The sequence below is a fragment of the Mustela putorius genome, unplaced genomic scaffold (assembly GCF_011764305.1).
Source record: "Mustela putorius furo isolate JIRA1106 unplaced genomic scaffold, ASM1176430v1.1 tig00000228_pilon_pilon_pilon, whole genome shotgun sequence".
Lineage (NCBI taxonomy): Eukaryota > Metazoa > Chordata > Mammalia > Carnivora > Mustelidae > Mustela > Mustela putorius.
In genome coordinates, this window is record NW_025421322.1 from 13,037,711 (window position 1) to 13,062,894 (window position 25,184).

General features: G+C 43.1%; 1 protein-coding gene across 10 annotated transcripts in view; it reads right to left on the reverse strand.

Moving 5' to 3' along the window:
- The window catches only part of SYBU (syntabulin), a 113,137-nt gene that overhangs the window by 54,458 nt on the left and 33,495 nt on the right, over window positions 1–25,184 (reverse strand). Inside the window, exons 1-3 of one of the 10 annotated variants that reach the window (XM_045078063.1) lie at window positions 22,991–23,121; window positions 19,208–19,288; window positions 17,268–17,469 (exon numbers count right to left, since the gene is read on the reverse strand). In XM_045078063.1, coding sequence (XP_044933998.1) covers window positions 17,268–17,469; window positions 19,208–19,231 — 226 coding nt within the window. In that variant the 5' untranslated portion in view covers window positions 19,232–19,288; window positions 22,991–23,121. Of the gene's footprint in view, window positions 1–17,267; window positions 17,473–19,207; window positions 19,367–19,514; window positions 19,598–19,684; window positions 19,802–22,990; window positions 23,122–25,184 lie in introns of those variants that run through there. The other 9 variants (XM_045078061.1, XM_045078060.1, XM_045078059.1 and 6 more) reach the window with 9 other exon arrangements.

Genomic DNA, 25,184 nt, shown 5'->3' on the forward strand with positions numbered 1-25,184 from the left:
GTTAATGAAAATAGATGGAATAATAGAAACAGAAAGTCACTATTTTACAATTATTTCTAATGAAACAATTGATTTAGATAATACACATAATGGATGAAACCATTAGACAATAGTCTGTTAACGAATTTACAGTGAAGGGATCAGGCCTTACCCAACTGCACCCATTCTCAGCATCGCCAATGGCGGAGAACAGATATTATGGACCTCCTGACGGGATGCCAGAGGAAACGCACAGCATTCCCCATGAAGTAGTCTTGCTATAAAAATTGCCCCTGCATCTAACCAAGCTTGAAACCTAGTGTCCACCTTCTAAAGTATATGGAGAACAGAGAGTAATGAGTCAAATCATGGGTTGGCAAGCGGCAACCTGCAGGCAAATTCTGCCTGCTACCCGCTTTTGTAAATAGAATGTTACTGGAACACAGCCATGCTGAATCCTTTAGATATTGTTCACTGTGGCTTTCAAGCGACAATGGCAGAGCTGAATAATTGTGACACAGATCATCTGGCTAGCAAAGTCGTAAATATTTACTGTTTTGTTCTCTACAGAAAAAGTTTCTTGGCCTCTGGGTTAAATGCTATGAGGAAGCAAACAGACACCTTCAAGACGACTGGGGCTATTTCGATGTTCTCTGTCATACCAAGGAATTATGTTAATTGTGTAGTAATGAAAATGGCACTATGATTATGTGAGAAAATGTCCAGTTTTTAAAGAAATGCAGGGCTGAGGTATGCAAGTAGACATGAAATGACATGATGTCTAGATATCTGTTTTTTAAAATGCTTCAGCAAAGTAAAAATAAAAGAAAAGAGGAATAGATAAAGCAAATATGAGGATATCTTGTCATTACTTAATCTGGACAAAGTAGATTAGCAGTATATGGGGATTCATTGTAATATTATGTTTTTGAGTATGTTTTAAACAGGTTCAAAATGTTTTATTAAATTTCTCAAAAAAACCATTATTTTAGAGCGAGTATCTATTTAAAAAAGATGTAAATGTATTATTTAAAAATCAATTCCATCTTGTATTGTTTTTTAGGGTGTTTCCAATTTTGTCACTATTACTGAAATTGTTTCAATAACACATTTTAAAAATAAATCTTTGGGGGCACCTGGGTGGCTTAGTCAGTTAAGTGTCCGACTCTTGATTTCAGCTCAGGTCATGATCTCAGTGAGATCTCATGAGATCGAGCCCCACGTAGGGCTCATAGGCTGGGTGTGAAGCCTGTTTAGGATTCTCTCTCTCCCTCTCCCTCTGCCCCAACCCCCACTTACATATATGCAAGCTCTCTCTTTCTCTCTCTCTCAAAAAACAAAAATAAAAAGTAAAGAATAAGGGTGCCTGGGTAGCTCAGAGGGTTAAAGCCTCTGCCTTCAGCTTGGGTCATGATCTCGGGGTCCTGGGATTGAGCCCCGCGTCAGGGTCTCTGCTCGGCAAGCAGCCTGCTTCCCCCCCTTCTCTCTGCCTGCCTCTCTGCCTACTTGTGATCTCTGTTTGTCAAATAAATAAATAAATACTCTTTTTAAAAAAATGAAAAATACATCTTTGGTCAAATATTTTATTATCTCATAGAATGTATATCCAAAATGGAATAACTAAGCTTTCAAAAAAGTCTGAGACAACTTAAATTCTCCTTATTATTGAATGAACATACCCTACTTAGAAAAGTCCTGACAATATTAAATACTATTTATTTGAATTTTTGCCAAGTTAATAATGAAAAACGTATTTTTGATGTTTTAATTTGCACATATATAATTATTAGTGAGGCTTAATGTCTTTCATATGTTTTCTGGCCTCTTAAACTTATTGTATGAATTGTTAGTTTGACAATTTTCTACTAAGATGTTAAGAATTTCTTATCAATATGTAAGAAATCCCTATATAGTTTTTAATTTATAATGTTTTGACATTTAACCTTTGTATTTTTTCCATATTTTCCTTTGTGATTTCTTCCAGTGTTTTTTTTTTAAGATTTTATTTATTTATTTGTCAGAGAGAGAGAGCACAAGCAGGGGGAGCAGCAGACAGAGGGAGAGGCAAGCAAAGGGAGAAGCAGGCTCTCCAATGAGCAAGGAGCCCAATGCGGGACTCAATCCCAGGACCCTGGGATCATGACATGAGCTGAAGCCAGACTCTTAGCCAACTGAGCCACCCAGGTGTCCCTCTTCCAGTGTTTTAATACTTAGAATATCCTTCACTCCAAAAAAATTAATATTTACTAATACTTTCTTCCAGATATTTATAGTTTCACTCTTCATATAAATTTAGTCCATCTCAGGTGCCTGGGTGGCTCAAGTGGTTAAGCATCTGCCTTTGGCTCAGGTCATGATCTCCAGGTCCTGGGGTGGAGCCCTACATCAGGCTCTCAGTTCAACAGGGAGTCTGCTTCTCCCTCTCCCTCTGCCTGCTGCTCCCCCTGCTTATGTTTTCTCTCTCTCTCAAATGAATAAATAAATAATATCTTTAAAAAAAGCCCAAATAAATAAATTTAATCCATCTGGCATTCATTTTAAAATGCAGTGTGATGTTAGATATAACTTTATTATTATTTTTTAAAAATTTAGGAAATATATTCTTTCCCCATTACTTTGTAATACTTTTTGGTAAAATTTTGAAAGCAATAAATAGTTCTTGCAAAATGAATATATATATATATATATATATATATATATGCTTTTGTGCATATATATTTTTAAAATCCACATTTTTAAAATGTTAAGATTGCCTGAAGTATGCGTGTGTGTATGTGTATTACATAATTTCTTGATATTTAACTGAAGTGCCTACCAGCCAGTGTCATCAAACTTTTGGTGGAAATTATGATGATCAAGTATCTACTTGAATATCTGTGCACCAATTACATAAAAGAATAAAACATGAGGTTCTGAAATTTACAAATAAAATATTTCTTCAAAGTCCAAGCAACAGTTCTAGAACTTCTGGTTCACTTTTGAATTTAGATCTCAGAGCTCATTTGTTTTCCAAAATGCTGAACTAAACAATTCCAGAAGATGTACTTAAAAATAACATCAGGCGGAAGAAAACGTGGTTTTGTGCCATAATGTCTTGAAACATTCAGTTATGGTTTGATGCTGTTCAATCTTCCGTTGCATACTTTGTGCGGAAAAAATCATTGCTATTTTAAAGAAACATTACTTTAAACTATTGGGAAATCTAGTTGATTCTCATGAATGACCGAAGCACTTAGAGACCACTTACTCATCCATTCAACAAATATTTATTATCTACTACGTGCTAAACACTGGTCTAGGTGTTTGTATTCTTCCTGCTCCAGATACTGACATTTCTTAAGACATTATGTCTTTCTGAAAAAGACATAAAATGTCACAGCCTAAACTCATTGTTAATCTGAACTCTGTGAAATTCTTACCACAAACCATTCAAATGCACTGAAAGGATGTAGGTAAAATAAGAAAAGTAATATTTATTAAGTAGCTATCACATAACACTAATTTTTTTTTAAGATTTTTTTTTTTTATCTATTTGACAGAGAGAGATCACAAGTAGGCATAGAGGCAGGCAGAGAGAGAGAGAGGAGGAAGCAGGCTCCCTGCTGAGCAGAGTGCCCGACGAGGGACTCGATCCCAGGACCCTGAGATCATGACCTGAGCCGAAGGCAGCGGCTTAACCCACTGAGCCACCCAGATGCCCCTAATTTTTTTTTTTAAAGATTTCATTTATCTACCCGACAGACAGAGATCACAAGCAGGCAGAGAGACAGACAGAGAGAGAGAAGGGGAAGCAGGCTCCCCGCTGAGCAGAGAGCCCGATGCGGGACTCGATCCCAGCACCTTGGGATCATGACCCAAGCTGAAGGCAGAGACTTTAACCCACTGAGCCACCCAGGCGCCCCAACACTAACTTTTAATAATATTTTATTTTATAGGTGGGACAACTGAGGCTCAGAGAGGTTAAGGATTCCATAGTCACACAGCTATCAAGTTACTGACTCAAGATGCAAATTCAGGTTTTTCTGACTCTCAAGTCCTTGTTTTCCCCACCACTACAAGCTAGTTTCTTTCTAAAATTTTTTACCTATGTTTGTTCCAGAGGAAACAGCAGGAATTCTGGGAAGGCTCAAATTAAAAACAGACAAAGGAAGCTGTTAGAGAGAAGCCATCCCATAATAAACAGGCCACAAAAATTTGAGGCAAGAAAACTCCTTCTGGTTCTCGTTTTCCAATATTCTTGCTTCAACACAGTAATCATATAATGCTTGTCATTTAGATAATTTTGCATTCTAGGTTTTGAACAGGAAAACTTGAACTTCTATTCCTTTACCTAATTTTAGCATCCTTTCTGGAGTGAGAATTCACAAGTCTATTAGGCTCTACACCAATTTTGCTTCAGTATTATGCAATGTGACAGTACCCAATAGCAATGAAGTGCAAGAAGCCCATCCATCCATCCATCCATCCAACCAATCATTCCTTCCACAAATAGTTACTGATTTCCTATTATGTGCCAGTCGCTCTCTAGACACTAGGGATGCTATGATGGTCAAGACTCTCTAAGAGCTTAGTCCTGAAGTTTACATTCTGGTGGTGGAAAGAGACAGTAATAAACAAGGAAAACAAGAAATAATGTAGAGAAGATATTTGATGGTGACGTACTGTTTATGGAACAAAACTGGTTGATATCATATAGATTAGCTAGGTTGGGGGTGGAAAGGCACTTCATTAGACCCGTTGTTATGAAAGGCCCTGAGGAGGTAACCTGAGCTGAGACCAAAAGAATGAGAAGGAACTAATTGTGGAAAAGGCAAGGAAAAGAATTTCAGGCAGAGGGAACAACAAAGAGTTTGGTGCACTGGGGAAACCGAAAGGAGTCCAGGAAGGCTGAGAGGACTAACTAACAACGACTAACAAGGACTAACAAGGAGGCTGAAGGGACGTAGACGCCTGAGCACATGCAGGATCTTAGACCAGGAATCCTAAGTTTGTTAAGTGTGCTAGAAGCCATGATGTGCATTAAGCAGATGACAACAGTTTGGTTTGTGGAGAACAGACTGTAGTAGTGATAGTATGTTTGGCTAATACTGAGTGCCTACTAAGTACCAGGCATGTTCTAAACACTTAACACAAGGCTTAATTAACGAAGTGTAATCCCCCTTCGAGACAGGCAGTAGTATCATCCTGCTTTGCAGAGGGCATCTAAAACTAGTACTAGCATTTATTCCACCTGCCAGGGTTGCAGTCAGTAAGTGGGAGAGCCATGGTAAGAATCCGAACAGCCCAACTCCAAAGCCTCTTTCTTAGCCCCTATGTTGTGGTTGAGGAAGGAACTCACCAAAGCAAGTAAGTCGCAGAGGCCCCTGCCATGGTGGGAATCAGAGATGACAGTGGTGTGACAAGCTGGTAGCAGGGAAAACTGAAGAAAGTAGATGGATCTGGGATATATTTTGGAAAAATAATCCAAAGCATTTAACTCATGATTATGAAAAATAGGAAGAGATCAAGGAAGTTTTTAAGGTTTTTTTGCATAAGCATTATTCCACGGTGGTCATTCCTGAGTTGGAGAAAAATGGGTTTATGAGTGTGTAGGGGCCGAAGCCAAGAATTCTGTGTTTGAGGCGCGTGTGGCTGGCTCAGTCAGTTAAATGACTGACTCTTGACTTCAGCTCAAGTCATGGTCTTAAGGTTGCAAGACACAGCCCTGCATCAGGCTCTGTGCTGAATGTGGAATCTGTTTGAGATTTTCTCTCTCCTTCTCTCTCTGCTCTTCCCTCACCTCATATTTTCTCTCTTAAAAAAAAAAAAAAATTCTGTTTTTGATATGTTAAATTTGAGGCACAAATTAACAATGACCCTGAAGATATCAAGTAGGCAGCTGAGTAGGCAGCTGAATAGGACAGGCCGGGAACATCACCAGCCTATGGCTGAGCAACTTAAAGATGGCCGCCCTTGGGGAGGACTGGAGAAGAGGGCAGTGTAACATTATGGGGACAGGGAGAGTGAGGAGCCAGAAATGGTGCCCAAGGAGTGACTCAGAGGCAGAAGGAACCTCAGAGGTTTGGAACCACAGAAGCTAAGGAGGAAAATCCTTCCTAATGGAGAGGCTAGTTCAGTTGTGTTGAGTGCTGCCGAGAAGTCAAGGAAAATGAGGGCAGACAAGAGAAAGATCTGCCAGCCTGGGCACCCACATCCTTGACAAGAGCAAATGATGGGAGTTTTGCTGTGAAAGAGAAGCAGAGAAACATGACGGCAGGCACAAGGAGATGAGAGGTCAAAGGCAACTTATTTTCTTTCAAAGGTGTGTATACTCGAGTGACTGCATGTGTGAGCTGATGGAGATGAGCTGGGGAAGGAATGAATGCAAATGAAGCCCTTCCACCAAGGCTTGTCACCCACATCTAAAAAAATGGAGACTGGAATAATTATTTAATGAATGTCTCCCTGGTTTCCTGGAGACAAAATAATCATCTCACATGTAAACATTCCCGGGATTTCTGAGCTATTTTGGAGCTTTGAGTGCTCCCACACGTCACTCTGGTGCAGCCCTCAGCAGCAGAGGAGGATGAAGTAAAGGGAGGCAAGCCTCCATTTCTTCACAGGACTCATGCTATCTTGTTTTGTTTGTTTGTTTTTGTTTTTTTAAACCAAACTTCAAGTTGTTGTATTTGTATTAGCAACCAGAGGGGAAGGAATTTGGAAAGGAAAACATCTTGGTCCCATTAGTTAATGTGGTGTGAGGAAAGACTCTCTGGAGGAGTTCTGGTGAGGGAGGAGTTGGTGTGGAAACTAGGGAACAGGGTGGCTGTGTCACTGCCCCAAGACAGGTGTGCCTGGCAGGGGCTGTGGGGAGGGACTCTTGTCTTGCAAGCTTCCGTTTCTCTTGCTCTGTCCTTTGTGGGGTTACGATCTTTCCGAAATAGGCATGATACGAATACCTCTGCCCTTCTCTCTCCTTAGCAATATGAGTTTATCTGCAGTTTCTAAACCACGCCTTCTTAAAGACTCTGTTGTTTATTTATTTATTTGGGTTCCTTGGTGGAAGAAGGTGGGAGGGAGGGAGACAGGGAGACAGAAAGAGAACTGGAAGGATCAGGAGGAAAAGAGGAGTGAGAGGCAGAGACACAGATCAAGAAGCCATCTTGTAATCTCTTGAAAACGTTATAACCAGGGCGCTGCAAACCACTCTAAGGACACCTGAACTACAGTTAGCTGTCTTGTAGCAATGTCAATATTCTCCCTTTCTGTTCTATTTTTCTCACATGGAGAATTTGAACAGAGTGATAGGAAGGAGTAAGGGATACAAATGGATGAAAGTTAAGGAAAAAACAATATTCAGTTCCTGCAATGGCTACATTTGGGTTTTTTCTATTTGAAAAAAAAAAATGTCTTAGGTAATATCATGGTATTTACTTTGTTTAAAAAAGGGAACAAAGAGAGAGACAGAGAAATGTGCTCATATACCAGCCTAATTCCAGTGATACTCATAAAATAAGATTCTGAATTTTGAAGGTTAAGCCCACGGACCAAACATCTGTCTGAGGAAGAATGGCCGAAGACATGATGGCCTTCTCCAGGGTGAAATACGTGCCATCGTCACAATGAGTGAGGGGACTTTGCTGTGCCGACAAGCAATGACATGGACAGGTACTGCCTGGACACCCGGTCCTGGAGGGCAAGAGTTCTGTCATGATTGTCCCTCACTCTAGATCAGCTCTTGGGACAGTGCCCTGCCCATAATAGGTGTTCAAAAAATATTCACTTAACAAATAAACAGAAAGGATCACAGATCCTGCTTTGACAAAAAGCAAAACAAAATAAATCCTATAGATGCGATTACATCCACTCAATTTGCTTGCACATTTTTATTACTTCTGAGTTTAAAAAGTACAATAATTAGTCTTAAAAATATAATCCTCACAAACACCTCAGAATAAATAGAAGGGTGGGTTAGGGTCCACAGACTCAAGAGTTCTGAGGGTTAGGTTAGTGTCAGCGAGGAAAACGAACTCTAAGAGCACCCACACCAAAGAAGACAGAAGAAAGCCTGAGCCAGCCAGAAAAGGGGAGGGGCCCCAGGAGAAGTCACACTGAGCCAGGAAAAGCCTGAAGGATGAGTTTCTGCAAGGATGGGGGTGCGGGCCAGACGAGCCCACAGCTGAGCACCGGTCTGCACTGGAAAGCTTGCTTTGGGTTCCCTAAAAAGAGAGAGCAGTCATTCAGACCCACCAACACAGAACAAACTGGTAGTTGCCAGAAGGGAGTACATGGGGGGGTGAGAAAAGTAGGTGAAGGGGGAGTGGGAGTTATAGGCTTCCGGTTATAAAATGAACAAGTCACAGGGATCAAAGGTCCCACACAGGGAATATACTCCATGGTATTGCTGTCGCTCTTGTGAGCAGAGCATAGTAGCAGAGTTGCTGAACTACTATGTTGTACACCTGAAGCTACTGGAACATATGTCAGCTATACTCAAATAAAAACCAAAAAAAAAAAAAAAAGAAAAAAGAAAAAGAAAAAAGGACAGTCAGCCTGAGGATGTGACCTCAGGCAGTGGAACCTAGGGCACTCTGTCCAACCTCAGGAGGAGCAGCGGGGCAGGTGTCTCTCCCCTCTGGTGGGAGAGGGGCTGCACTCTGTCTCCAAAGCAGGAGACAGCCAAGCTGAGAGGCAGGGCAGGTGTGGAGCAGTTGTGTGCCCGGGGCCAGCAAAGCCACCTGCCAACGCAGGCATACTCAGCAGCCTTGCATACCTGAAGTGCACCAGGTTTCCTTCCCCTGGGTCAGTGGGAGGAGACTGGAGCTTTCTCAAAAGCATCCCAGTAGGGTGGGGTGGTGGTTCATGCCCAGTTGTAGTCCTGGGAAATGTGGGTGTGTGGCTTTGTGCTGGCTTCCTTCTTCACTCCAAACTGGGCTGCTGGTTTTTCTCATGGCTTTCAAGTGCCAATTCGTGAGTGGAGCATTTTCTGATTTTCCTAGCAAAAGATCTCTCTCCTAGCTACCCACAGCACTGGAGTCATGGTTCTATTAGAGAGATTACTCTTTTTGACATTTAGAGATGCTGAACTCTCAAGGATAGGAATGTTTCTTTCACTTAATAAGCCCATTAAGTTGAGTATCGGGTACTGTTCTAGTTTTTCATTCTCCCAACTACGAAGACAGTACACGCTCTCAATAAATTTTATGAGTGAAAATACTTCTCCTGTTCTCATAATTGTGCCTTCTACCAAATTTCAGTGAATACTTACTTACTAAGCGACTGCTGTGTGTCTGGTATAGGGCAGGGAACTCTACTGTTCCTGCCTTCATGAAGCTTATAGTCTACTGGGGATTCAGGTAACTAAATATCAAATTTAAAAACCAGGTTCGTCATGTGGTGTGACCGAGGAAGCATCACCGGGCACCTAATCTAACTGTGAAATGTATCCTTCAGCTACGTCCCCAGCTCTGACATTTACCTATATTCACATCCAGCCTTTTTTTTCTTCCTATACATGTCTTTTTGGGTCCACCGGAGTCATGTTACAAAGTTAACACTTTTCTACTCTCCGCTAATCTCTCTCTCTCTCTCCCTGCCCCCTATGTGTGTGTCTGTGTATGCCTCTTTTTTCTTTCTTGTCTATTTCCCCTCAGCCTAAAAACTTTACCAAAATAACCGGTCATTTGATAAATGTCCTATCTTTGCTATACATGCAACACTATTTTTTCTTTTTGGTGTAGTATTCAAAGATTTATTAGTTGTGTATAATGCCCAGGGCTCATTATGCCACTTACCCCTCCTTAATGCCCGTCCCCCACTTTCTTCATCTCCCCACCCACCTCCCTGTCCACAACCCTCAGTTTATTTCCCGAAGTCAAGGGTCTCTTATGGTTTGGCTCCTTCTCTGATTTCTTCCCAGTTTTTCCTCTCTTCCCATTTGATCCTCTGCTCCATTTCTTATATTCTACATATGGGTGAAACCATATGATAATTGTCTTTCTGTGATTGGCTTATTTCACTTAAGCGTAAGACCCTCTAGTTCCATCCACGCCGAAGTAAATGGTAGGTATTCACCCTTCCCATTTCCTCTTTCCCACCCCAGTGAAGTCTGTTTCGTAAAGTTGTCTACACTCCATTTGTCACCTCCATTTCACATCTCAGCCATCCCTACAATTTTGTGGGATTGTTTCTGCCTAACCTAGTGGTTTTATACTTTTTAGTGCACCCCTTCCTTAATCTTGCTGTGACATCAGAAGCTGTTGGCTACTTTCTTCTTGAATCTCTTCCCTTAGGGTTAGAGACACGATCATTCCTGACTCTCCTCCTTCCTCTCTGAACTCTTTCTTGGTGCTTTGGTTTCCTTTTTCTGTCTACTCTTGTTTTATCTCAGAGGTCTAGCCGAGGGCCTCTAATCTTTCTCCAGGCACCGCCCTCGGGTAATATTATCAATTCCCTGGACTTCAGCTACCAACATCCCTGACTTCTCTTTGGAGCTTCAGACCTTTCCTTTTATCTCAAATGCAACAAGGCTTAATCTGGCTCCTCAACCTGACTCAGTGTCCTTCTCCCTAGTCCTGCTACTCTGTTTATGTTCATCCAGTGGAAATTTAGATCTAACTCTTCCACTTGCAATTGGTGATGAAGACCCATAAGTTCTAGTCCCCAAATCCTCTCCCATATCATTTTATGGTCCTTAACGAGACAGCCACGATGGCCTTCAAACCAGGCAGGCATCTTGCCATCATTCCTGCCTCCTTCCATCCACTGACCAAAACATATCCAGAAAGATTTTTCTCAATTCTCAATCACAACTCTTTCTTGCTGAAAATCCTTCCATGACTTTGCAAGATCTTCAGGAATTGCCAGATGGCAGCCCATGAGCCACACTCAGCTATTTATGGTACTTAGCTGGCAGAGTTCATCAAAAACCTGAATTTTTTAAATTATGAATACTGTTAGAAAGAGCACATGCTGTCTGGTCTAGAGTCCTCTCTATTGTCCTTTATGCATGTGGCCTCACTCTCTATATTACTAGTCTAGTTTCTGCATAGATCCTCGATCTCACCAACTGGGTTAGCACAACATCTAAAACCTTTCCTGACGTGGCCTGGCCTGGCTACTCTCATTTCATGCTCTGAACTCAGGTCTGTGATGCCAAGGCTCATGTTTATCCACTGCGCCACGCTAATTTATGTCACTTCTTTGACTGCTTGGGTCTGTGAAATGTGAAAGGCCAATGTTGATAATAAATGGAGCAACAGGGCGCCTGGGTGGTTCAGTGGGTTAAGCCTCTGACTTTGGCTCGGGTCATGATCTCAGGGTCCTGGGATCGAGACCCGTGTCGGGAAGCAGGGAGCCTGCTTCCCCCCGCCTCTCTCTCTGCCTACTTGTGATCTCTGTCAAATAAATAAATAAAATCTTTAAAAATAAATAAATAAATGGAGCAATAGATTCCAATTATGAGGAAGAAGTGTGTGTAGTGCGCATAGATAAAAAGGACAGGGAAACAAAACAGGTGAGTCAAGATAGTCGTGTGGGAATTGCATCTAAAGATATGCTATCCCACTTATTTTTTGGCACCAGGCTTAAGGCAGTAATTGATTTTTCGACCTCTGTGTTTTATTCATTATGATGGCTTTAGCACAATTCTGATCCTCAGCAGGCATTTAATAAATGCTTACTGGATACTCCGTTTTTGTGGAAGCTTGCAAAAAAGTGGCTGTCCTGTTGCTCCTAGGCTACGGTTCCTTCTTTTTTCTCTTTCAGTGAGACCATTGGGTATTTACCAAGAGTGGACCCAATATATCTGCTTTCAGTGTACCCTAAATCACCTTAATGCCAAAGAAAGTAAATGCGCAAGAGAAGTGTGCTAGGGATGGTAAATCCAGAGAGAGAGGATTCTACAGGAAAATAAAGGAAGAGAATGCTTTCTCCTTCCCCTTTACTTGTCTACCACTTGGACACAAGTTACACCAATAATGTAGGTGTCAAGAATATTAATGCTAAGACTAATGACACGGCAATTGTAAATACAGAGTTGAGAAGCTATCATTTCCAGGAAATGTGGAGGCAATTTCCTTGTGCCGTGCCCTGAGTTTAAACAGCTTGGCTGGCCATCGCTTCTATCATCTTTGATCTTTCCTCATCTCGTGAAGCCACTGGGGGATTACCGTTCACATCCCTCTTCCAAAATTCCCAAACCCACACAGACCACAAAAGACTAAGGCTCCAACTTCATGAGACACAAGAGTCATCTGGAAAGCCTATAAAATACAGATTCCTGGGTCCTCCCATCCCGTGATGATAGGTAAGGGCAGGGCCAAGGTATCTGCATTTTAAACAAGTTTTCCTGAGGATTCACAAGTAGACAAACACCATTCTCTGAAACTGAGAAACAATTCCCAGTATTTTAGGACCATCTTAGGATTCTCATGTTAAGTACCATAAATCTGCTCTCAGGCTTGCTCTAATCCCATCGTGATTAACATTTACTGTCCCCGCTGCTAAGTGTTTCTGTTATTAAATGGTAAAAAATTTTGCTCTTGCCGTCTTTGTTACAGTCACCACACCCTCAAAGAACTATTTCCCTTGTGCCCTTCATTTGTAACCTGTATCACTGGGTACTTACTCTGCAGCTGAAGCAGCTAAGCACTTGAAATACATATTCCACAACAGTGCCTGGGTCCCCTACTCATTAAAATGATACTAAAGTCTTAGGGTCTTTGTTTTTTTTTTTTTTTCTTCACAGCAGGTTGGCAGGCATTCAATTATAGAATAATTCTGTACTGCAGCTCACTTTAGTTGAAGCCGTTCATCTCCATTCTGATTATTATGTTCAAAGGTTTACTCTATCCAGATGCCAAGTTTCCTCAACTGGACAAAAGCAAAACAGAAATAGTTCTGTTTGGCAAGGCCTGGCAGATTTTTGGAGGTCTTGTCCTGTCACAGCAGGGCACTAGTCAGGTTGTAATTTGACTTAATTGTTCCTCCCACAAACAGCAACAATGATTACCTCCAGGTCGCTGGCACTCGAAGAAGAATTTCTTCCCAGCCACTGTAAAAACCAAAATACTTTCCACAAACACCTTACTCAGGATTCAGCTGCAGAGAATCTTAGAATCTGACCAATTAGGGGACTGACCCGGTATATGTGTTTAATGGGTTAAGTCACAAACTTGCCCATGTATCTGTGTGTGCACATTAGCAACACGGAAATAACTGAGAAATCACTGGTCTCCCATAAAACCACCAGTGTTCTCGCCACATAATTTGTTCCACCTGCCATGTTTACAAGGCACCCCAAGGAGAACTAGAGTAAAACCAGGCAATCCATCTGCCTCCCAGCCTCAAGGGGTAATTATGACCTCAACTAAGACAGAGGAATGCACAGCAGGCTGCTGTGTCAGGTGTGCGACGGAGGGACTGACTGACTTACCCACGTCCTGAGCTTTGTCAAGGGTGGCTGGAGTCACGGTAGGAAGACAAACCCAATGCACTACCACCAAAGCAAAGGGAGAAGAATGGACAGGGGACTCATTCAGTGGGCCACACGGAGGACACAAATCACAAATAGGGGTTTGAACACACGTTACAACACAAAACAAGGGAGCAGGAGTGTTGGGCGGAGGAAGATGCTGGCATGGTATCCTCCCAACCGCTGGTTACAAGAACTGTTTAAAAGTAAAGTGGGCGGGCCCCTGGCTGGCTAAGTGAGTGTCCAACTTTTTGAATTTGGTTCAGTTCAAGGTCTCAGGGTTGTGGGATGGAGCCCTGCAATGGGCGGAGGGGGCCGGGCTCAGCTCTCAGCGGGGGAGTCTGCTTGAGATTCCCTCCTTCTTCTGCTGCTCCTCCCCCCCTGCTCTCTCTTTCTCTCTCTCTCCCCTCCTCTCTAAAAATAAATAAATAAATAAATTGTTCAAAAAAAGAATAAAAGAGGGGACATGAAAGCATGTTTTGTTTCTATTGACTTACTATTAAATGTACTTCCTTACGTATGTTTCTTCTTTTCTTTTTTTTAACTTTAGTTAATATTTACCAAGAATATATAATATTTTACTTGCCATGCACACTGAATAGGGCCTGGCCTCCAAGACCATACAAACTTAACTATGCCCAATTACGGTCACAGTGACGAAGACTAAATACACACTGTAAAGGATAGACTGCTTTATCAGGAGAATGATGTCGGAGTACAAAACGTATGTGCCGAGGAAGTGCACAAAACAGGCATATCTGCAAAGAAAGTCTGTTAATAAGAAGCTATTAAAAGAAACGCTCTTTGGGGATACACCCCAAATGAATTGCAAAAGGTCACACACAACTCCCTTCTCTGAAATGAGAGAGATACAACATACAAATTAGCATACAGAGTATCAAGTCATTAAATGTTCCTTGTCAAGACTCCCAGGGGAAGATAAGGGGAAGGCAGTGGAGTGGGGGAGGGGATGGAGAGAGTAGGCAAAAATGTACAGGTCACTTTGAAAATACACGGTTCCCGGTCTTTTCATTTCACAGATCAGTAAAATTAAAAGAAAAACACAATGTGGAGAACACACCAACGTGGAGTTGTCATTTGTTTTGCTCAAGTTTAACTACCACCCACCATCATGACTTTTGTTATGACATTATAAAACAAAAATACAATATACTATCTAAGGAATTAGGAAAGCCAGACTCTCAAAATGAAGGATAATTCTTTATATTAGGTAAATTTAATTTCATGTAAACTCACCACATCCTTCTTTTAAAAACTGAAGATCTTAGAACATACGATGTTCTTCATAATTAATGCCTTTGATACAAATTTGGGGACAGAGTCTCTAGTTTGCAGTTCTGAAAATGTACTTTTCAAATTAAATTGCGTCGTGTTCCTCCATAATTTCACTACCTGATCGTAAGACTCCCCCTAACTCTGCACGTTCCCTTTCCCATTAGTGAACGTGATGATTTATAAAGAGCACAAGCTAATGCAGAATGATCACTGTGAGGCTATGAAGCTACAGGAGATCTCTAAATTATTTTAGTTTAATCCTAGCAGAGGATGGCATTTTTAATGTTGGCCTGTACCTTATTCTCTAACTTTAAACGCCACGATGAAGCCAATACATATTCCGGTCTCAGTGTTAAAGCGGCTGGATTAAAACGAGCTATTTCCCCCTGCTGGTTGGACATGTTGTACATTCTCTACCTCACTGCCTGCAGCTTTAATGCTCCCCATAGTACCAAACCCATTTATTTCCCATCCACCGACTGACCTCCTAAAGCATCATTAACACGCCCCCAAAGGGGGCTCCTGTCAATTTTCGTCAGCGCAGCACTCAAAGCTGTCTTGGGGCCTGTGGGGGCTCCATAGGAAAGGAAAGCAAAGAAGGAAAGGCACCGACCCAAACCTTGGGGAAGCACCAACATAGAAAGATGACACCTAGGAACAGAGTCATCCATCCCGAGACCGGATGTGAGGCTCAAGACGGAAAGACAGGTTTACAGATGCTCATAATTAGGCGCTTCTGCCACTCAATTCACAGCTAGTTAATGGCAGAAGGATCAATATCTACTTTCGATTTTCATGTACAGCATTATGGCCTTAGTGGGAGACAGGTCTCTGGGGAGGAGAGATCATCCGAGAATGGGTCTTGGGCAGAGTGAGTCATAACCAAAGTTAATAATCTTATTGGTTTGCCTAATATATTTTCTAAAACATATGTGGAGGGTTTTTTTGTTTTGTTTTGACCATCTTTTTTTTTTTTCTTCCTAACACTACTCACCCTGAAGTCAGTCATAGAGAAAATGATTATGCGGAGAAAATATCAGGAAAAAATGTGGAATGGAGCTATGTAAACAAAGTGTGTCAGTTTGAAATGACATCCTCTGGGTTCATCCACACTCAAACAGAGTGAATCCTGAGCTCCAAAATGGAGTCTAAGCAAACAGCACTGCCTTCTGCAAACATGGTTCCAGGTTCTAGGTATCTTTGTGTTTTCTTCTTGCAAGAGCATCAAGCAAACCATCCACGGGTCTCCATTTTAAACTAGATTCATGTAATACCAATGGCAAGAAACAAGCTTTACGGCATTTTGATAGATTTTTTTTCAGAATCAAGCAGAAAATCTGAGACTTTACAGAGAAAAAAATGTTGGCAGCATAGTATTCCTAATGTACAATTTATGCATGGGATAGAATTATTTCATGAAATTATGCAAGGAGTCCAAAGCTGGACTTTAAAGAAACCTCAAAAAATACATTGATACTAAAAATATTAGAATACTGTATCTTGCTAAATTCGGGAATTAATCACAGCATCTTCATCCACATGTCCCTTTGCATACATGTGTGAGCCTTCTAATTAAATGTTCCCTAAATAAACCCTAAAAATTATCCACTATGAAACATCCTTCATTACTCAGAAGACAGTCATTCTTTTAAATTTTACCCAATTTTCTAATACTTCTCAAAGAATATAAGTCATTCCAAGTCATGTGCTTTAATGGGTTGTAATGGGCTCTGTCATTGATAATGGTGGCACCTTCAGAAGCTATGAAGAGATTTGTGCTTTTGCCAGATGTGCTCACAACTTTAAGGAAACTTCCTTAACCATGCACCCAAACTGACATCGCCAGTTTATCTTTTTAAGAACCATCATGGATTAAGCACCTCTATAAGCCGGGCACTGTATTAGGAGTTCCTTTCGGTCTCATTCAACATTACAGCAACTGTACAAGGTTGATGTTACCGTCCCATTTTATGGATGTAACAACTGAGGCCGAAGGAGGTTAAGCCACTTGCCCAAGGTCATTCAGCTTGTAAATGGTGAAAAGGTCAGGGATTCCATCAGGTCTGGCAAATTACAAAGCCTGTGCTCTTTTCCTCTAAACTACAAGGTCAGGCTGGCCCTGGGATATAAACCTCCTTGATCCTGACCTCATTCATTAGGAGTTGTTTTGTTTTGGGGGATTCTATAATCAGAAGTACACAGCCTTATTAAGGTTGCTATTATAAAAATGCAAGCTAATTCATTTCCCAGATTTATTAAGGAGTCGTTTTCTAAACAGTCATTGAAACCAAAGTCAGATTTCATGTGGTAAATTATAAACTAGAATAACATAGAAAAACAGGTGCAAATGTCCATCAGGGTCGAACCATTTGAAACTGCTGTATGTGAAGGTCAAAAGTGCCAAAAAGGTGCAACCTATCACAATTCATCCTAATAACAGAAGTGTAGACCCAGGCTCTAAGGGGCACACCCCGGTCCATTCACAGTGCACCAGCAGAGCTCACACTCCATGACTGGAGGGCTTCCTTGGGTACTATACCTGAGCAGAAGCTGTTGCTGCTTATGGTCCTCGCCGAGCGCCCAGAGCTGCTGGCATTGAACTCTCTGCTCTCTTCCTCAGAGAAGGGAGACTCAGAGGCTGGGGACACTTTGTGCTGTTGCTGGGGCAGATGGGGCCGCAGAATCAAACGGGGAATTCGGCTTCGGGAAATCTCCTTCTCATGATGCTGTACTCTCTGCTCCTTCTCAAAATTGGACATTAAAAAGAAAACAAAAGGAAACTTGTTTCCCCCTCTTAACCTCTGTTTGTCCCTTCTGGGCTCAGTGTCTAAGAAATCACATTTCTGAATATTGAATTTTCACAGAGCAGTCCTTATCTCGGTTGCTTAAGTGAACACCGAAACTCTGTCTAATCCTTCCAATCTATTGAAGAGCACATACTTGAGTGTGGACACACACACACACACACACACACACACACACACGAACACTTTCCATTAGCAGAGAAGCCATTCCATTCACCTATGCTATGCCTAACTCACCTTCCCACTCTGGCTTTTTCTGTCACATTCAAGCTTCTGCTTCTCTCAAAGGCTCTTTATTACTCAAAGCACTCTCTGACTTATTCCTTGATTTCCTCTAGACTTCCATTTTGCTCTCCCTGAATTAGCTGTGACAATCTGATTTCTGCTTTCCTATCTGCTCACTAAGTAGACCCCTATACCTGGAACAATTCTTTCCTGATAGATCATGCGGACTTACGTTTCAAATCCCTCCTCTTCCGGCCAGGATCTTAATTATTCATTAATATCCTGGTACACAAGGCTTGTTGCCAACAGAAAAGCAAACAAAAATCCAATACCCAGTAAGATGGCTCCACCTTTTACACCATGTTTGGCTTTTGTTTTCCTTACAGGACACCCAGGAGAAGAGAGTTTTCTCTCTCTCCTTAAAAAAACACAGCATTAAACACAGAGGGCGATATCTTGGTTTTAAAAATGCATAAAAAGTAATATTTTGGCAAGGTTTTCCAATTTTCAAAGAGTTTTCCTAACCATTATCCCATCTGACCTTTACAACCCGAGCCATAGAGAGGACCCCAACTTAAATCCCTATTTACAGATGAGGAAACTGAGGCTAAAGCCTTAGGCAACAAGGCATATCATCTAGAAGCAGAAGGAATCTTAAATTGTGTTTTTCAGGGTCACCACCACCCTGCCTTATTAAAATGGATTCCTAGGAGGAGCTCTTTGCAAAAAAACTCACCGCTCCCTCCAACCTCTGCAGCTGAAAAAGGCCTTTCCATTGGGTAACAAATACTATTAGGAAACATGACCTCCTGCCCATTTCCACGACGCTTACCAGGAAGGGTCGCTGCCAAAGTAAACACCTCTGGGAGATCTGCAGAGTGCAGGAGTTGAAGGGAAAGCCTCCGCCTCGGGGAACTCCTGAGGTCGCTCAGGCGTCCACCCCATCCGGGGCGAAAACCGCACCCAGCCTCGGGATTTGTTCTGCACATCAGTCCCCCAGCAGGTATCACGTCAGCCACTCTCCGCACACCGCAGACCCTGAACCAATGCTGGGTCGCTGACATGCAAGGGACCTTATTTCTCACTCACCAGAACACCCAATCCTTTTTATTCACATCACACTCCGGACATCCTCTGAGAGCCAGATCCCAAATCCCCAATTTCAGGAGGCGGGATTAACCCTCCAAAGTCAATCCTTTAATCCTCATGTCCACCCCTCAGATCTTTTCCTCTAGTGCCATCTTCCCATCTCCTGGGTCTCATCATCTGAGCAAACGCTCCTCTGCCCTCCCAACGTCCCCACTACCTCCATGTCCCCATCCCCCGCGACTCTGAACGCCACCCCTCCAAGCCCTCACCTGGCTCGCCCGCTGCCCCGCGGTGCCCACTTCCCCGCTCTCCGGCGCCCGCGGACGCTCTCCCCCGCGCCCGCACGACGTGCCCTCCTCACCTTGGTCTCTCGAAGGGGTCCCATCGCTCTGCTGCCCACCGGGTCCCCGCGCCGCCGCTGCCGCCGTCCAGGAGGAGGCACCTGCGGGCACGGGAGCGAGGACACTGCGCTGAGCCGGCGCGGGTTGCGGGCGGCGGCTGCTGCGGGGCCGACACGCCGCCGCCACCGCCACCGCCACCGCCACCGCCGCGGCTCTCTGGGCTCCGAGGGCGCGCCCCGGCGCCCCGCCCCGGCCGGACACGTGGTGCCGCGGCCGCTGCCCGCCGCCGCTCCCCGGGCGCCGCCGTCTCCCCGCCACCTCCCTCACCTGCCGGACCCCCGGGTGACTCGTCGGACACCCCGACCGCCCGATCTCGCCGCGGGCGCTTCCCCCCAGCGCCGCGCGCCGCTCCCTCTGTGCGTAGCCCGACCCCAGGGGGCTGGCCAGGGCCGCGAGCATCTCCAACCGGGAAGTGCCCGACCCCCTCTCTTCGGCACCTGGGGTCCGGTTTGAAGAGGGTACACGTCTGATAGCAGAGCGGAGAAAAACTGCGACATCACCGAGGGCCAAAATGGAGAAAGTTTTCCCCTCGCGGCCCCTCCCTGCCATCTCGGTTTTGAGTCAACATACGGCTCCCCACAATTACCTCGCCCGAGAGAGATGGGGCGGGTCCCCCTGCTCCCGGACCCTAGCCAAGCCAGTGCTGCAGGACTGACACAGCATCTCCTTCAGGGATCTCAGAGGCCGATTCTCCTCGGGGGATTTGCAACAGAAGGGCCAGGGAAAGAACCTTGAGGCCGCTTCCCAAGGACTTGGGGGAGCCAGACCGTTTTAAGCTTCAGAGCAGCCTTTTCTCCATCTCTGCCCCGCAGCGGCTAGGAATGGGCCCCGGGGCATACTGCTAGGGGAGGGCCACTACGTTTGAACTCAGAAACCCGGGTGCGAGGCAGCACTGGACTCCCTCCCAGCTGAGTGCGTTTATGGTAAAGTTGACCTCTCTGAACTTCAAAGTTTATGCTCCTTAAATTGAGGGTTGACAATAATATCTACCTCAAGGGTAGCTGTGAGGATTAGAAGGGGCAAGCAAACAGCTGTACCCAGTTTATGGAACAGAACTTTACAAGGGGGTCGTTAAGTCAGGTCCAGGACACCCTTCAGTATTTGCTGAGGCCTCCTATCTGACAGGCAGAAAAAGCATCTGTGAGGCAGACAGATTTGTTCAACTGAGGAGTTAAAATAGAGATCATCAGCTGGGTCATGGGCCTTACTTAGGACACCTGCTATAGTTAATATTTCTAGTGATGGAACTCAACTTACATGATAACTTAGATGCCCTTCATTCAGAATTGGAGGAAATTCTAAGCAGCAATGTGGATGGGAAACAGTCTGATCTCTACCCCCAGTGTTGTACACGAGGGGACTATAATCCTTGAAAATTGTATTTGAGCCACCACCATCCCCATTTGACTGCCCTCCAAACAGCATTTTTCTGAGTCTTTCCAATTTCAAATCCAGGAATAAGCAACGTGAGTCGAGAGCGAGCCTGAAAATAGTGAAATCAATATGCCCTTTTCCTATATCCCTAAGGAAATTTTATCCCATACATCTTCATGTCTTTTCAATCTACTTAGACTTCTTAAACAGTGAGCTTGGTCATCTTAGAATTCTTTATTTGGAGGGAGGAGTGATTAATTCATACTTTCTATACCTGCACTGTCTTAGATAAAGACTTCAGGAAAAGTGATGATCCAGGATGATTCCTACAATCAACTATTTCAAAAATTATGAGCCCAAGGACATATACTATGGCACAGGAATAGACTGTTAAGGGCAAACGGTGTTTCTGAATTCTCTACTGAGAACTGAGAATTGAGTCTAGGGGCCTAAGAATAGAAACACCGTGCACTGAGCTGTCCCAATCAGAACCTTATTCTTGACTTTTTCATCTCTCTCCTGTGGCCCCCACGTAGCAAAAACCACAAGTCATCCCCATGCTACTCTAATAATAATACCTTGAATCTGAATACTTCTGTCCACTGTTTAACTCTACGGTCTTCATTTAAAATCTAAACCACAAACATCGCAGATCATTGCAGTAGTGGTCTAACAGGAGTTGCCTTGCTTCCAACCTTGCCTTTTCCTCCTCTCTTGCCAGTTTTTACATTTTTCCACAAGGCCTCTCAGAACAGCCAAATAAAGTCGTGTTTCTTTATTAAGGCTCATTAATGACTTTTCGGTTGTTCTCCCAAGTAGTACTCAAAATCCTGAAGGTAGCACAGAGGCATTTCAGAATCTAGTCTTGTTTACTTCTCTGATCTCATTTGTTGCCACTCCTTGTGCACCCATCCCCCACCTCCACCCCTTGGCTACTCTGCCTCCCCCCACACATGGATAACTAACTCAAACAGTAGAACTTTCAGTTCTCTGGAGGTGTCATGTTTTCTTTTTCCTTTAGACTGTTCACATGCTAGTCCCTTTGTCTAGAGCATTTCTTCCACCTCACTCTCCTTAATCTCCTACTAGACTCCTAAAGATACATAAATTTCACTTTAGAGACAGCTTCTTCCAGGAAATCTCCCCTGATCCCTCAAGGTCTGTCCTTGCATATTTCCAGGATACCTGTTTTTAATGTACCCCAGGAGAATTGATATGCTCTTCTATCAGAATTCCCCATTTATCTGTCTCTACCAGGAATCATAGGCAGTGCCTAGTACAGGTCCTGTCATACAGTAGGCACTCAGTACACAATAGTCAAATGAACAAATGCATGATTGACTGAATTCTCGAAGCCCATAGAGTCTCATCAGTACAGCATAAAGAAAAGAGACCCAACTTCTGTTTTGCAAATGACTCCTAAAGCTGCTTCCAATATGTCTTTGTATTTGATGATGGGGTGTGTGCCTAAAAAAATCCAACATGTGTTCAGTGAAAGCTTTTACTGCAGAAGTGCAGGCAGTGAGAGGCTGTGTGGTGGCCCTGCTGTCACCATAGCAACGCTGCTGAGGGAAAGGCTGATGATTTAGTGTTCTAACGTCTCTTAGCTCTGTACTTTTGGAACCTAAGCCTGTTTTTCTGCTGTTCTATAAGGCAAGTTGTACAAATGATAATATCTATGCCGTCTTTAGTTTCATTCAAGTGTTTCTCAAGTCATTAAGAATAATGTCTTATAACGTTTGTGTTACACCATCAAAGAGATATAATCTAATATAGTGTATTATATTCATCTTTCATTTGCTTTAAAATACTCTAATGCATCATTTCTGTTTCTAGTTACTTATTTTGTTTTGTTTTGTAATTTTGCAGTTTTTCCTTTAGAAATGAATGTAATGCTGGTTTTTAGAGAATACTGACTGCTTTAGAAGGCTAGAGCCCTTCAAGATTATAAATAGTATCCCTGCCCAGGTCTCGGAAAGAATAGGAGATAGAATGTTATAGATTGGGGGGGAAAGAGTGTGTATGGGTAATTACGCCCCCAAATAGGAGATATATTATTTAATTCTTTGTTTATGTAAAATTTATAATTAAATGAATTATGTCTTTCATTTACATAAAACTTTATATTTTCAGAGCTCTTTCACATATATAATCTCATTTGAGCCTCACAAAAATCCTGTGAGGGGCATGTGGCCAATCCCTGAAATCAGATGTGATAAAGAACAGATTTTTATCTATAGGAACCCCCCCCCCAATGCAAACTTAACAGAAAAGATAATACATACAAATGCACTGCAAGGAGAAAACGTCTGCACCATACAACCGAGACCCATCACAGCCCCCGACATCCGCTCTCTCTCACGGCTCACCTGCGTATGCTGAGGGCTTCTCTCGACTCAGTCAAGGCTGACAAAGCACCATCTCCTAATCCTATCAGCTGTGGGAGCTAGCGCTGCCTTCTGTCTCAGTGACCCGATGTTGGGTGATCTGCACAGCAACAAGAAGCAGCTGACGTGCTTCACAACACGTCATGAGGAGAAGAAACTGCATTCTGGAGCATCCTGGGATTTTTTTGTGGTGGGGTGGAGACCCATATTTTTCTTACCGGGGGAAGAGCTGCCCATTTTCCCTTAGAAGCGTGTGTGAGTGATCAATGCTCCTCTTACTGTATGTGTGTTATTGTCACTATATGGTTAAGGGATTTGGATGCTGTAAAACTGTAATGAGTAGAATTCTTCAAGATCACTCCCTGAGGAGGGGGCCCGGAGAGTAGGGCACAGAGAGGGCAGTGGGTGACCTGCCAGAACTACCAGTGGGTTCACAGTGTGTCAGTTATCTCTGCTCTGCAAATGAGTCTTCAGTGAGAGGCATCCTTCAGATGAACAGGAATTAAGGGAAAGTCCAGGTAAACAGGGAGAGGCTGAGGGTTGGGGACTTTAAAGGATGATGTGGATATAGTCTTCCACCTACCCAGTGGGGTAGCAAACATGAGGTAATCCTCCCCAAATGCCATCTGCTCCCTGTGGCCTTTTGCCCATTTTTGAGAATAGAGGGCGATACTAGCCAAAGACATAGGGACGGTGATTGTATTGAACAAACTGGGAACACGTGTTTGAACAAGTACGTATATACTTATTGGGACAGTAGATTAGAAGGACTGAAACTAAGATGCACTGGAAAGTATGAGAGTAAAGATTGTCATCTGGATAGGAGAAACTGAGTCGTGACATTTACCTAATAAAAAGCTTCAAATGACTAGACAAGACAGCAAATGTGTGGGTCTTACAGACTTGTAGAAAGGGCAAAGAAAGTTATCTCTATGGTAGGCATAGGAAGGCCTAAATCCAGAGGCTGAATTCTGAGCTGAGAAAAGTTCACCCTCCATTCTTAGGAGAACAAGAGACCAGAAGCATGAGAAGCACAGGGTGGTTAAAAGCTGCCTGCGCCCAGTGGGAGAACTCCCTACGGAGAAGATGAGGCTGAGACTCTTTTCATATGAAGCAGGGGCAGAGCAGGTAGCCAGGTTAGAGGCTCTGAAGGATTCGTTCAGCATCCACATCAGTCTTGGTTTAGAAAAGAAATTTATAATCTGTGTTCCCAGAAACGAGATCTGTGGCTAGATTTGAGTTACACTAAGATAAAAGAATCTGTTCTCCATTATATCATTTATTTCCATGATGTTGTGCTTGTTTTCCGCTCAGCTTTCAACTAAGTGTTCTTCTTATTACTACTCATTTATTTTTGTAATTTTGCCTTTATTTCTGCTAAAAGATGGGAGGAGGAAGGATTTTTGAGATTGTCTACCTAAAGGGTGCCGGTAGTATTGCAAGATGGAGCAGAGTGCCCCTAGCGGCCAACTTCTATCACAGCAGCTGCAGAAGTCCAGGGGAAACCAAGAAGCACCAAACCCCAGGGGAATTTGGGAGTGGGGTGGGGGGAGGGGTTGCTTTATTTCGACCTCCTAGGTCATTGCTGTGAACCCTCTTCCCTCATCACCTGAAATCCTGTGACCTAATGAGTAAATTTAGCCCCTGCTAAATTTCCAATACACTGCAGAAAAATCTGTAGCAAAATATATCCAGAATTTAGGAACCTAGCTGATGTTTTTTCATCTGCCTGTGTCTTCTTTAGCTATTTCTAGAGCACTATTCCATCAAAGAAGAAAATAAGTACTTTTCTAAAAAGATAGATTTAATATTTTCTTTTTAATATTTTCTTCTACAAAAACCATGCCAACAAAATTTCGAAAAAAATATATTACTCATAATCTCATTGTCCTAATATCAATTATCCATACTCCTTCTGTTAGCATCTTTGGGTGTTTGTTTTCAGGCTTATCTATGGTGCATCAAAAACAGGACTTTTAAAATAAGAATAAAATTCTCACTTGGGGCCTCGTGATGCTATCACATCTGGCTGTTTCTGGATGGCTGTGGTAAGCCCCCATGCCCACTGTTTTCCCAGAAGTTACCTCTGTTTTCCTCAGATTGGGCAAGGATATGAGGCTCTTGGTCCTCCTTACCATTGTTGACAAACAGCTGGGGCTGCATCCAGAACCTCAGA